The sequence below is a fragment of the Bombina bombina genome, chromosome 5 (assembly GCF_027579735.1).
Source record: "Bombina bombina isolate aBomBom1 chromosome 5, aBomBom1.pri, whole genome shotgun sequence".
Taxonomy (NCBI): Eukaryota; Metazoa; Chordata; class Amphibia; order Anura; family Bombinatoridae; genus Bombina; species Bombina bombina.
Window position 1 is genome coordinate 1,158,207,591 of NC_069503.1, and position 13,979 is coordinate 1,158,221,569.

The window sequence follows — 13,979 nt, forward strand, 5'->3', positions numbered from 1 at the left end:
AGAAAAATTGATAATAGGAGTAAATTAGAAAGTTGCTTAAAATTGCATGCTCTATCTGAATCACGAAAGAAAAAAATTGGGTTCAGTGTCCCTTTAAGCTCCTGTTCCTTGGCCAGTAAATCATGTAATTGTTTCATAGATCAGGTTTACTATGCACTTTTTGAGGGGATCAGTCACATTAGCCCATGAGGATTCAGGTGGCTGCACATGCCTTAAAGTTATCAGAGGAGTTTTGAGTGGGTAATTTCTCTTTTGGTTGGGTAGACATTTTGCACAGTAGAGGATTAATCTGATCTGTCTTTTTCCCTTGACCTATCACAACTTACTCCCCCTAGTGAGATTTGCATCCTCTGGAAAGCCCTTGCCTCAGATCCTCCACTCACCTCTCAGGTTCTGGAAATTCTTCTGGAGAAGCTAAATAAAGACGTACCGTACAAGGAGAGCAAAACCTCTATGCTGAGCTCAGTAACTGGTCGAGTAGCCACCCTTCTGCCACTTACCGTGAGTATGCGTCCATACTGTACACCAGAGCAAGATGTGCACTCTCTTACCCCTCCCTTATCTCTTTCCTCACTCCCTTTCTCACCTTTTTCTCTACAACTCTCACTCTCCTCTCTCTTAGGACCGGATGATCTAAAGCTATCCACTCAGGTGAGAGGATCTAAATTGATCCTCCAGCACTGTGAGATCCCCAGTGAAGTTCTTAAAAGGCATATTTTGCTATACTTCTCCAAGGGGCATTTTGTATTTCTTTATGTGAAGGAGAGACTATCTCAGTTGAATATAGCTCTGCATGACACGAGAGTTCTGCTGCATTTACATTGTGTGCGTTGTATTTTATATTACTTTACACTCCAGATTAAGTTTTATTACATTAACATTTTGCCCTTTCTATTTCATATTTTATTTTGTATACAAACGGTGTATTTAGGATTGGGATTTTACAAATTTGGATTAGGGTTTCACTGTTCCTGTGTTCCTGACTGAACTTTGCATTTCTTCTTTTAAAATGAAACTGTAAAACTGATAGCTTCAGTTTCCCAGAGAGCTTCATTAATTTCTATGGATCTGATAAGCAAAGATTATCTAGTTTGGAGAGAGATTATAGAGCGAACTCACTGAATTCTATAATAAAAAGGGTGGAACCTAGGAGTCCCAGAGAGATGAGATGCCTTATATAGAAAGTAATGAAGCTCTCTGGGATACTAAATTTCACATGAGAGAGATAAGGTAACAGAGAACCACTGCGGCTGAAATAAATACTCAGTTTGCATCAATTACAAATTAAACTTAAATGTTTTCACTACAATTTAACTTGCCTTTACCTATAGTTTAGTATATATTACGTTTCTGTTAGTTAAAATAAGTGCATTGTGAATTTTGATCAAACTTCACCTTAATACAGCTGGCGAGACAAATCAGTGAAACCAGTTTATATAACTGCTTACAATTGTCACAAGACTTGTGAGAAAGCTTCAGACATACCTTGTGAACTCCCTTGTTCAGCCCAGGGAACTACCTGTCCCTCCCACTTTCTGAAGCTGTGTTTTATTTTACAACAGAGAACATACCAAGTGCAATGTAATTTGTAAAAGATACACAGAAATATACAAATTGTGATTCTAATTTGTAAAAATAACACAGAATCTTTCAAAAATTGTATCAGAATTTGTAAAATCACTGCTGGATCTAAATGTATTAAAATAGAAAGTGCAAAGCTTAAATGATGTCGCCTACCATGGTCCATACAGTCCTGAAGTACCAGCAGTCCTTCTCTGAACAAGGAATATGGCAACCCCAGACCATCATTTCGGCCTTCATTGGGCCTCCTCAGTGAGGTGCAGCCACATTCCTTTAAGTACATTGGGCAAGGAGTCCATGTTTGTTTTCCCCTATAACTCTTAGGGAGACTACCCCAGAGTCATATTACAAATACAATAATATACAAAGGGGGGGCGGAGCCAGCGCTCAATGGAGATGGCTACACTTTTGTGAGCTCTGAGCTCCCCTTAGGACAAAATTACCATTAAAGTATCCTGATAATGGTGTGAGGCAACTACAAAGCTGCAACTCATACTGGCTACAGGCAAAGGACATATGCGGTGATGTGCTGAGATCGGACACAGCGTTACATAACTATAATCAGCTTGTGAAACAACTGCAACAAAGAGACCCATGCCACATGGGCAGCCCATAGCTGAACGCAGCATTTCCCAAATTTGACACCGGCCTCCAGCTCCAAGCCGAGTGTAATGTAAAGCAATAACGGATCGCAGTGCAAGCAACAATAGCTGCAAGGAACCCAGTTCTAATGGACACTTAACGGGAGACGAAAAAACATAAGGTATTGTGCTGGATGCATTTATGGCTGACTCTTAACACACCCAGAACACACACAAACATGATACCATAAATCTGCAACTCACAAATGGACATTTAGCAAACGGCTATTTACTTTTATAAACAACAAAATAAATTTGCCTATAATGAGTACTTCACACAAACCTGGCTGGTCGGTAGTTGCGTATTAATAAGGGACAGCCCCATGCCTGTTTTGCACAGCGGCCATAACGTATAGCTAGCCCCACTCAGAGCACGCCTGTTATTTTGAGGAGTCTGTTTTCTTGTATAACTGTTGTATGTGGAATGATGTATTGAATCAAGACTGTTTATATATACTGCAGAAAAAAAGAAAAAAAAAGAAGCAAGGTATAATATACAACCACACTTCCACTTACAAGAAGCTAATACACTACTTTTGTTATAATATGAAGATAGCATACGGTTGTGACCTCTGACCCACTCTGCCTACTACCTGTAAAATATCTGCTGCGAGGACCTTTGGGCATATTATCTAGACCCTACATTGCCACTATGTCTCCTAGGAAGGGAAATAAATCTGACAAATCGGCTATGAAACAAGGGTCAACTCCTTCAGTAAATAATTTTTTAAAAAATCTGGAGACACCGGCCAAAGCCCCAACCAAGCCTTCTGACATGCACTCTAGAGCCTCCTCATCATCGTCCGAATCTGAGTCAGAACACCCAGACTCAGCTGTCGCTATTCCTAGGGCATTGTTCGATTCTTTACTGTCTAAAAAAGACTTTTCCACACTAATTTGCCAAGTCAATCTCTCCTTTCCATTTTAAAAGACAAACTAAACAATTTAACCCAGCACCTACAAATATACCAAATGTTTTTGAAACAAAAATACTATGGGGAAGGAAATAAATCGGGTAAATTGTTGTCTAGAGCTTTGAAAAAACAAACAATGAAATCATATATTCACTCCCTCACATCAAGTCAGGGATCGGTAATAGAGGACACAAATTCTATAGGCAAGATATTTAAATTGTTCGATCATAAACTATATTTCTCTTGTAAGGTGTATCCAGTCCACGGATTCATCCATTACTTGTGGGATATTCTCCTTCCCAACAGGAAGCTGCAAGAGGATCACCCACAGCAGAGCTGTCTATATAGCTCCTCCCCTAACTGCCACCTCCAGTCATTCACTTGCAGCTCTCGACAAGGGAAGTATCAAGAGAGATGTGGTGAATAGTGTAGTTTATCTTCAATCAAAAGTTTGTTATTTTTAAACGGTACCGGCGTTGTACTGTTTTTTACCTCAGGCAGAAATTAGAAGAAGAGTTTTTGATGATCTTAGCAGGTTGTAACTAAGGTCCACTGCTGTTCTCACACATAACTGAAGAGTATGAGGAAACTTCAGCTGGGGGAACGGCCTGCAGAATTAACTGCCATGAGGTATGTTCAGTATATTTTTTTCTAGAGGATGATAAGAACTAGAAAATGCTGACAGTGCCTGATATATTTAAGGTAAGCCTGATTGCAGTGATTTAATAAACGACTGGCATCATGCTTGCAGTAAAGGGTAATTTTCATATTACTTTCTATTATGGCTTAGTATGTAAAACGTTTGCCTATATATAAAGAACGTTTTTTAACTGAGGGTGATAAATCATTATTTGGGGCCTAGTTTTCCACATGGCTGACTAGATTTCTCCTAGGAGTAGTTATTTATGGCCCTTTCACTTTGAGTGCGTGGTGGGAGGGGCCTATTTTCACGCTCTAATTGCGCAGTTGTTTTTACATTCTGAGACATCCAGCTTCCCTGAAGGAGTCCCCTGACATATTGGACCTCTGTAAAGGGTGTTTGTGCCTACAAAAGTCGTTTTATGGGAAGGTAGGAGCCACAGTAGAGCTGTGGCACTTTGCTTGTGACTGTTATAACGGTTTTACCGTTTTTTTGCTTCGTTTTTGAGCCTGAGGGGTTAATCATCCATTTGTAAGTGGGTGCAATGCTATTAATGTCTGTTATACACACTGTAAAAATTTCATAAAGTTAACTGCTTTTTTCACTGTTTTGCAGTTTTTGTGTTTGTTTTTTCCCTTAAAGGCACAGTACCGTTTTTTATAATCTGCTTTTTCACATTAATTAAAGTGTTTTCCAAGCTTGCTGGTCTCATTACTAGTCAGTTAAACATGTCTGACATAGAGGAAACTCCTTGTTAATTATGTTTAGAAGCTATTGTGGAACCCCCTCTTAGAATGTGTACCAAATGTACTGATCTTACTATAAGTTATAAAGACCATATTCTGGCTTTAAAAGATTTATCACCAGAGGAAATTGACAAGGGGAAGTTATGCCGACTAACTCTCCCCACGTGTCAGAGCCTATAACTCCCCCTCAAGGGGCGCCAAGTACATCTAGTGCGCCCATTGCGTATACTTTACAAGACATGGCGGCAGTTATGAATCATACTCTTACAGAAGTATTGTCCAAACTGCCAGGGTTACAAGGAAAGCGAGACAGCTCTGGGGCTAGAACAAATACAGAGCTCTCTGACGCTTTAGTAGCTATGTCTGATATCCCCTCACAATGTGCAGAAGCCGAAGAGGGAGAGCTTCTATCTGTGGGGTGATTTTTCTGACTCAGGGAAGACACTTCAACCTGATTCTGATATGTCTACATTTAAATTTAAGCTTGAACACCTCCGCATGTTGCTCAGGGAGGTTTTAGCAACTCTGGATGACTGTGACACCATTGTAGACCCAGCGAAATTGTGTAAATTGGATAAATACTATGCAGTGCCTGTTTACACTGATGTTTTTCCAATACCTAAGAGGTTTTCAGAAATTATTACTAAGGAATGGGATAGACCAGGTGTACCGTTCTCTCCCCCTCCTGTTTTTAAAAAGATGTTTCCTATAGATGCTGCTACACGGGACTTGTGGCAAACGGTCCCTAAGGTGGAGGGAGCTACCCTAGCGAAGCGTACAACTATCCCTGTCGAGGACAGTTGTGCTTTTCTAGATCCAATGGACAAAAAATTAGAGGGTTACCTTAAGAAAAATTTTATTCTCAAGGTTTTATTCTCCAGCCCCTTGCATGCATTGCCCCTGTCACTGCTGCTGCAGCCTTCTGGTTTGAGTCTCTAGAAGAGGCTCTACGGGTAGAAATTGGATGATATCCTTGACAAGCTTAAAGCTCTTAAGCTAGCCAATTCATTTGTTTCTGACGCCGTTGTTCATTTAACCAAGCTAACGGCTAAAAGCTCAGGTTTTGCTATTCAGGCGCGTAGGGCGCTATGGCTTAAATCCTGGTCAGCTGACGTTACTTCAAAGTCTAAGCTTCTCAATATTCCCTTCAAGGGGCAGACCCTATTCGGGCCTGGACTGAAGGAGATCATTTCTGATATTACTGGAGGAAAAGGTCACGCCCTTCCTCAAGATAGGTCCAACAAATTAAGGACCAAACAGACTAATTTTCGTTCCTTTCGAAATTTCAAAAGTGGCGCAGCTTCAACTTCCTCTAATACAAAACAAGAGGGAAATTTTGCCCAGTCCAAGCCGATCTGGAGACCTAACCAGGCTTGGAACAAAGGAAAGCAGGCCAAAAAAACCTGCTGCTGCCTCTAAGACAGCATGAAAGATCAGCCCCCGATCCGGAAACAGATCTAGTAGGGGGCAGACTTTCTCTCTTCGCCCAGGCTTGGGCAAGAGATGTCCAGGATCACTGGGCGTTGGAAATTGTGTCCCAGGGATATCTTCTGGACTTCAAAGCTTCTTCCCCAAAAGGGAGATTTCATCTCTCACAATTATCTGCAAACCAGATAAAGAGAGAGGCATTCTTACATTGTGTTCAAGACCTCCTAGTTATGGGAGTGATCCACCCAGTTCCAAAGGAGGAACAGGGGCAAGGCTTCTATTCAAATCTGTTTGTAGTTCCCAAAAAAGAGGGAACTTTCAGACCAATCTTAGATCTCAAGATCCTAAACAAATTTCTCAGGGTCCCATCCTTCAAGATGGAGACTATTCGAACCATCCTACCTATGATCCAGGAGGGTCAATATATGACTACCATGGACTTAAAGGATGCTTATCTTCACATTCCGATACACAGAGATCATCATCGGTTTCTCAGGTTCACCTTCCTAGACAGGCATTACCAGTTTGTGGCTCTTCCTTTTGGGTTAGCTACGGCACCAAGATTCTTTATGAAGGTTCTAGGGTCACTCCTAGCGGTCCTAAGGCCGCGGGGTATAGCAGTAGCCCCTTACCTAGACGACATTCTGATACAGGCGTCGAATTTTCAAATCGCCAGGTCCCATACGGACATTGTGCTGGCATTCCTGAGGTCTCATGGGTGGAAAGTGAACGAAGAAAAGAGTTCTCTATCCACTCTCACAAGAGTTTCCTTCCTAGGAACTATGATAGATTGTGTAGAAATGAAGATTTAGCTGACAGAGGCCAGGTTGTCAAAACTTCTAAATTCCTGCCGTGTTCTTTATTCTACTTCTCGCCCTTCAGTGGCTCAGTGTATGGAAGTAATCGGCTTAATAGTAGCTGCAATGGACATAGTGCAGTTTGCCCGCCTACATCTCAGACCGCTGCAACTTTGCATGCTCAGTCAGTGGAATGGGGATTACACAGATTTGTCCCCTCTACTAAATCTAGATCAAGAGACCAGAGATTCTCTTCTCTGGTGGCTATCTCGGGTCCATCTGTCCAAGGGTATGACTTTCCGCAGGCCAGATTGGACAATAGTAACGACAGATGCCAGCCTTCTGGGCTGGGGTGCAGTCTGGAACTCCCTGAAGGCTCAGGGCTCGTGGACTCAGGAGGAGGCACTCCATCCGGTAAACATTCTGGAACTAAGAGCGATATTCAATGCTCTTCAGGCTTGGCCTCAGCTTGCAGCGGTCAGGTTCATCAGATTTCAGTCGGACAATATCACGACTGTAGCCTATATCAACCATCAAGGGGGAACAAGGAGTTCCCTAGCAATGTTGGAGGTTTCAAAAATAATTCTATGGGCAGAGGTTCACTCTTGCCATCTATCAGCTATCCATATCCCAGGAGTAGAGAACTGGGAGGCGGATTTTCTAAGTCGACAGACTTTTCATCCGGGGGAGTGGGAGCTCCATCCGGAGGTGTTTGCACAGTTGATTCAACTTTGGGGCAAACCAGAACTGGATCTCATGGCGTCTCGTCAGAACGCCAAGCTTCCTTGTTACGGATCCAGGTCCAGGGATCCCAAGGCAGCGCTGATAGATGCTCTAGCAGCGCCCTGGTCCTTCAACCTGGCTTATGTGTTTCCACCGTTTCCTCTGCTCCCTCTTCTGATTGCCAAGATCAAGCAGGAGAGAGCTTTGTTGATTTTGATAGCACCTGCGTGGCCACACAGGACTTGGTATGCAGATCTGGTGGACATGTCATCCCTTCCACCATGGACTCTGCCGCTGAGGCAGGACCTTCTACTTCAGGGTCCTTTCAACCATCCAAATCTAATTTCTCTGCGTCTGACTGCTTGGAGAATGAACGCTTGATTTTATCAAAACGTGGTTTCTCCGAGTCGGTCATTGATACCTTAATTCAGGCTCGAAAGCCTGTCACCAGGAAAATCTATCATAAGATATGGTGTAAATATCTTCATTGGTGTGAAGGGTTACTCATGGAGTAAAGTCAGGATTCCCAGGATATTATCTTTTCTCCAAGAAGGATTTGAGAAGGCATTGTCAGCTAGTTCCTTAAAGGGACAGATTTCTGCTCTGTCTATTTTTTTGCACAAGCGTCTGGCGGATGTTCCAGACGTTCAGGCGTTTTGTCAGGCTTTAGTTAGAATCAAGCCTGTGTTTAAACCTGTTGTTCCGCCATGGAGTTTAAATTTAGTTCTTAAAGTTCTTCAAGGGGTTCCGTTTGAACCTCTGCATTCCATAGATATCAAGCTCTTATCTTGGAAAGTTCTGTTTTTGGTAGCTATCTCTTTGGTTCGAAGAGTTTGAGTTATTTGCCTTACAGTGTGATTCCCCTTATCTGATCTTCCATGCAGATAAGATAGTTTTGCGTACCAAACCTGGGTTTCTTCTTAAGGTGGTATCTAATAAGAATATCAATCAGGAGATTGTTGTTCCGTCACTGTGTCCTAATCCTTCTTCAAAGAAGGAACGTCTATTACATAATCTTGACGTGGTTCGTGCTTTGAAGTTTTATTTACAAGCTACTAAGGATTTTCGTCAAACATCGGCATTGTTTGTTGTCTACTCTGGACAGAGAAGGGGCCAAAAGGCTTCAGCAACTTCTCTTTCTTTTTGGTTAAGAAGTATGATCTGCTTAGCTTATGAGACTGCTGGCCAGCAGCCTCCTGAAAGAATTACAGCTCATTCCACTAGAGCGGTGGCTTCCACATGGGCTTTTAAAAATGAGGCTTCTGTTGAACAGATTTGTAAGGCGGCGACTTGGTCTTCGCTTCATACTTTTTCTAAATTCTACAAATTTGATACTTTTGCTTCTTCGGAGGATATTTTTGGGAGAAAGGTCTTACAGGCAGTGGTGCCTTCCGTTTAAGTGCCTGCCTTGTCCCTCCCTTCATCCGTGTCCTATAGCTTTGGTATTGGTATCCCACAAGTAATGGATGAATCCGTGGACTGGATACACCTTACAAGAGAAAACAAAATTTATGCTTACCTGATAAATTTATTTCTCTTGTGGTGTATCCAGTCCACGGCCCGCCCTGTCATTTTAAGGCAGGTGTTTTTTATTTTTAAACTACAGTCACCACTGCACCCTATAGTTTCTCCTTTCTCTTGCTTGTCTTCGGTCGAATGACTGGAGGTGGCAGTTAGGGGAGGAGCTATATAGACAGCTCTGCTGTGGGTGATCCTCTTACAGCTTCCTGTTGGGAAGGAGAATATCCCACAAGTAATGGATGAATCCGTGGACTGGATACACCACAAGAGAAATAAATTTATCAGGTAAACATAAATTTTGTTAACCTGTTCCCTAAAAGATCGTCAGACTTGCACAAGAAACTTTGTGAACAATACCTTAATAAGGTGTCACTTCCCAAATTAGATCAAAGTGAGAGTGCATCTCTGGAATCCCCGATCACAGGCAAAGAAATCTCTAACGCCATAAAAGAATTGAAACCGGAAAAAGCCCCTGGTCCGGGCAGCTTCTCGAAAAGATATTATAAAACGTTTAGGACCCAACTAATCCCGCACCTTCTTCACCTTTTTAACCATATATCAGATTTGAATAACTTTCCAGATACCATGATGCAAGCCCATATTTAGGTTCTCCCCAAACCGGGTAAGCCACCAACTTCCCCTGCAAATTTCAGGCCTATCTCATTATTAAATGTTGACCTGAAGCTTTATGCAAAAATTCTAGCAAATAGAATTAATAATTACATACCTAAACTGGTCCATCATGACCAGGTTAGGTTTGTCCCACAGTGAGAGGTAAAAGATAACATTTGCAAGGTATTACATCTTATGGAACATGTAAAAAATGTAGACATACCCTCTATCTATCTATCTACCGATGCTGAAAAAGCATTCAATAGATTAGATTGGACATTCCTCCAGATCACCCTCCAAAAATGTGGATTCCCCACAACATTCATACACAAAATAATAGACCTTTACTCTAATCCCTCAGCTCAGGTCAGGGTTAATGGGGTGCTAGAATCCTATCAGCCAATCAGAATCTAAGGGACGCCATCTTGGATGACGTAATTTAAAGGGAAACTTCATTGTTCCAGAAGACGTCGGAAGAAGAGGATGCTCTGCGCCGGATGTCTTGAAGATGGAGCCGCTCCGCGCCGGATGGATGAAGATAGAAGATGCCGTCTGGGTGAAGACTTCTGCGGGCTTGGAGGAAGACTTCGGCCGCTTGGATGAAGACTTCTGCCGGCTTCTTGGAGGATGGATGTCGGATCTTCAAAACTGTAAGTGAATCTACAGGGGTTAGTGTTAGGATTTTTTAAGGGTTTATTGGGTGGGTTTTAGATTAGGGTTTGGGTTGCAATAGAGCTAAATGCCCTTTTAAGGGCAATCCCTATACAAATGCCCTTTTCAGGGCAATGGGGAGTTTAGGTTTTTTTTAGTAAGGTTTTTATTTGGGGGGGTTGGTTGTGTGGGTGGTGGCTTTTACTGTTGGGGGGGTATCTGTATTTTTTTTTTACAGGTAAAAGAGCTGATTTCTTTGGGGCAATGCCCTGCAAAAGACCCTTTTAAGGGCTATTTGTAGTTTATTGTAGGTTAGGGTTTTTTTGGGGGGGGGAATTTTTTTATTTTCATAGGGCCCTTAGATTAGGTGTAATTCGTTTAAATCTTTGATAATTTCTTTTTTATTTTTTGTAACTTAGTGTTTATTATTTTGTGTAACTTAGTGTTTGTTATTTTTGGTATAATATAGTTAATTTAATTTGTAGTTTAATGAAATTTTAGTATAATAGGGTAGGTTAATGAATAGTTTAATATAGTTTAATTTAAATCTAAAAGTAAGTTTAAATTTATTATAAGATAGGGATGAGTTAATATTTAATGTACAGTTAGCGGGTTGTTGGGTTTAGAGGTTAATTTAGTTTATGACGATGTGGGGGGCTGGCGGTTTAGGGGTTAATAACTTTATTTAGTTGTGGCGGGATATGGGTTAATAACATAATGTAGGTGGTGGCGGTGTAGGGGGTGGCAGATTAGGGGTTAAGAACATAATGTAGGGGGCAGCAGATTAGGGGTTAAGAACATAATGTAGGTGGCGGCGGGCTCCGGGAGCGGCGGGATAGGGGTTAATAACTTTATTTAGTTGCGGCGGGGTCGGGGAGCGGCGGGATAGGGGTTAAACAGTTTAGTATAGTGGCGGTGTTTAGTGACAGTATACAAATTAACAGTCCACTGCTCATCGCCCCGTACTTGGTGCGCAGCTTTTTGACAGCTTTTTTGTTAAATATGGAGAGCGTATTCAGGTCCGCGGTAGCGATGTCAGGCGAGCGTATTGGTGCCGTCGAATGCAGCATAGTTGACGACTTGATAAGTAGGCCTCTATGTATCATATCTGGTGGACCTGTAATGTGATACGTCCTTTTTGGACCCAAATTCATGCCCTGACCTGTAAAATCCTAGTGTTAATTTTGATATTTCCCCAGAAAAGATTTTGTTTAATGCCCTATTTGAAATCCTGTGCAAAATTAGAGAACACCTCTATCAAATTCTGATAAATGCCACCAAAAATGCTAATTCCTACATTTTGGAAAAGCTCCCAGACCCCTACCACCTCCAATTGGATTGATCTAGTAAAAAATACCTTAATCCTAGAAAGATCCCACTTTTTCATAATAGGTCAAATTAATTTCTACTAAGATATGATTTTCCTATGGGATCAGTATATTAATACCAAATCTGATGTTCCTAACCTGAAATAGGATAGCCCAGTTAAGCAGTGCTAATCTAAGGGTATTAGACTGGTAGAATTCACAAGGTTTTGCTTCTCAAATATACTTTGTTTACACAATGTTTGGCATTTGGCATATGTTACGTATACCTTGGCTGCTTTGGTTTTGTTTGTGTTAGTTGTTGTTTGTGATTGCTCTTGTTTAAAGAGGGGGAGAGGGAAGAAGCAATGCAGTCAACAGTAAGATCACAGAGGGAAAGCATTTCCATGACTCGGTCTCTACAGGAGTAGAGCAGCTTGAATCATCATGTATGGACTGTAACCTAACATCTAATGGAATGTTTGAACATCTGACTTGCTTGTTTTGCTCCTTTTATTTCTCAAATATCTGATATGTAATGTGTTTACGATAACTTGAAAATAAAAATAAAATATTTACAATAATATACAAAAGCAAAGCATATGAATTACAGAAAAGGAACAACTTTCCTTAATGTGGAAAATAAGTTTGCCAGCTTTGGTCACTCATCTACCATTATGGATTCAATAGCTTTGATACAGCGGTTCAGTTCCTTTCCTCTCAAGCAATCAGATACTCGGTCTGTCTCATAATAACCTCAGAGAAAAGGGATCAACAATAGTGCTAAATGTAGCCATCAATCAGCAAGCGCTGTCCAGGTCTGAACCAAAAATGGGCCGGGTCCTAAGCTTTCATTCCTGCTTTTTCAAATAAAGATACAAAGAGAACAAAGAAAAAAAAATCATAATAGGAGTAAATTAGAAAGTTGCTTAAAATTGCAAGCTCTATCTGAATCATAAAAGAAAAAAAATGGGGTTTAGTATCCCTTTACAAGATTTCTCTGTGGTTTTTATATCCTAATAAAAGTCCTCCTACCTAATTCTTGCCAGGTGTAATACCTGTTCAGGAGTTAGGTTTACTCACTCCATTTACTGTAGTGATGAATGTTCGATTCTAGTACAGTTTATTATCAATAATGATTCTTGTGTTCCAAACGCTTACAATCTATTTTGTTAAAAATAAAATATAATAGAACGCCATTAAATCAATATGGAATCTAACCCCATTAACTAAAAAAAATCAGTATTTTGAAAATTACTTAGCCAATCATTGACTTTTTAGTCTTTAGTTCTCAAACGTTCTCAATTGAGTACGTCGGAGTTCAGGTGCCATGTTCCAGGCATTATTGGTGTGTTACATTACATATAAGTATTATTGGCATGATACTAGATAAGGCAGGTCACACCGGAGGGCAGACAATTCAGACACTTTACGAGCAGAGAAAACAGCTAACAGAAATAACACTTTCCAAGTATGTAACTTAATGTCAATAGACTGCATGGGCTCAAACAGAGCCTGTTTGAAGGGCTCTAAGAACAAGATTAAGGCTCCATGGATTAGCAATAGGTTTGAAAACATGTCTAATTCTATCAATCGCTTGAACAAACAACTGAACATCTGGGAAACGAGTCAACTTCTTATTTAATAAAACAGAGCAAAAATCTGACCTTTAAGCGAACTAGCTGATAGGTCCTTCTCTAAACCATCCTGTAGAAACTGAAGGATACTTGGAGACATCCCTTTGTGCCAAGGGAACCCACGTTCCGCACACCAAGACAGATAAGTCCTCCACACCGAAATATGTCTGGCAACTGGTATTCTTGCCTGAACCAGAGTATCAACCACCGCTTCAGAGAATCCTCTCTGGAACAAAATCATTTGTTCAATCTCCATTCAGTCAGCCTCAGAGAATCTAGATTTTTATAGAAAACGGACCCTGAGCCAGAAGGTCCGGACTCTGAGATAGCTCCATGGAGGAGCATACAACATTCTCACAAGGTCTGCATACTAAGTCCCAACAGGATTGCTGAAATTCCCTCCCGTTTGATTTGCGCTATTTCTCGAGGGAGCAGAACAATTGGAGGAAAAAAATACACTAGATTGAAGGGCCAAAGAACTGCCAAAGCGTCCACCAACTCTGTCTAAGGATCTCTAAATCTCGACCTGTATCTTGGTAGTTTGGCATTGTGACGGAAAGCCATCAGATCTATCTCTGGTCACCTCCACCTGCAGGTGATCTCACAAACCACCTCCTGGTTTAGAGATCATTCTCCGAAGTGCAGAGCCTGTATGTTCAGAAAATCTGCCTCCCAATTGACAACACCTGGAATGTGGATGGCTGATGTTTGGCAGTGGTATGTCACTTCTCGCATCGTCAGAGAACTGCAAGTTTCACCCTTGTGATTGACATAGGCCACTGTA

The 13,979-nt window shown here is 41.3% G+C and overlaps 1 protein-coding gene across 1 annotated transcript in view; it reads left to right on the top strand.

Moving 5' to 3' along the window:
• MROH1 (maestro heat like repeat family member 1) overlaps nucleotides 1-13,979 on the top strand; it is a 1,587,326-nt gene that overhangs the window by 1,338,364 nt on the left and 234,983 nt on the right. Inside the window, exon 34 of the mRNA XM_053715983.1 lies at nucleotides 336-501. Coding sequence (XP_053571958.1) covers nucleotides 336-501 — 166 coding nt within the window. The remainder of the gene's footprint in view (nucleotides 1-335; nucleotides 502-13,979) is intronic.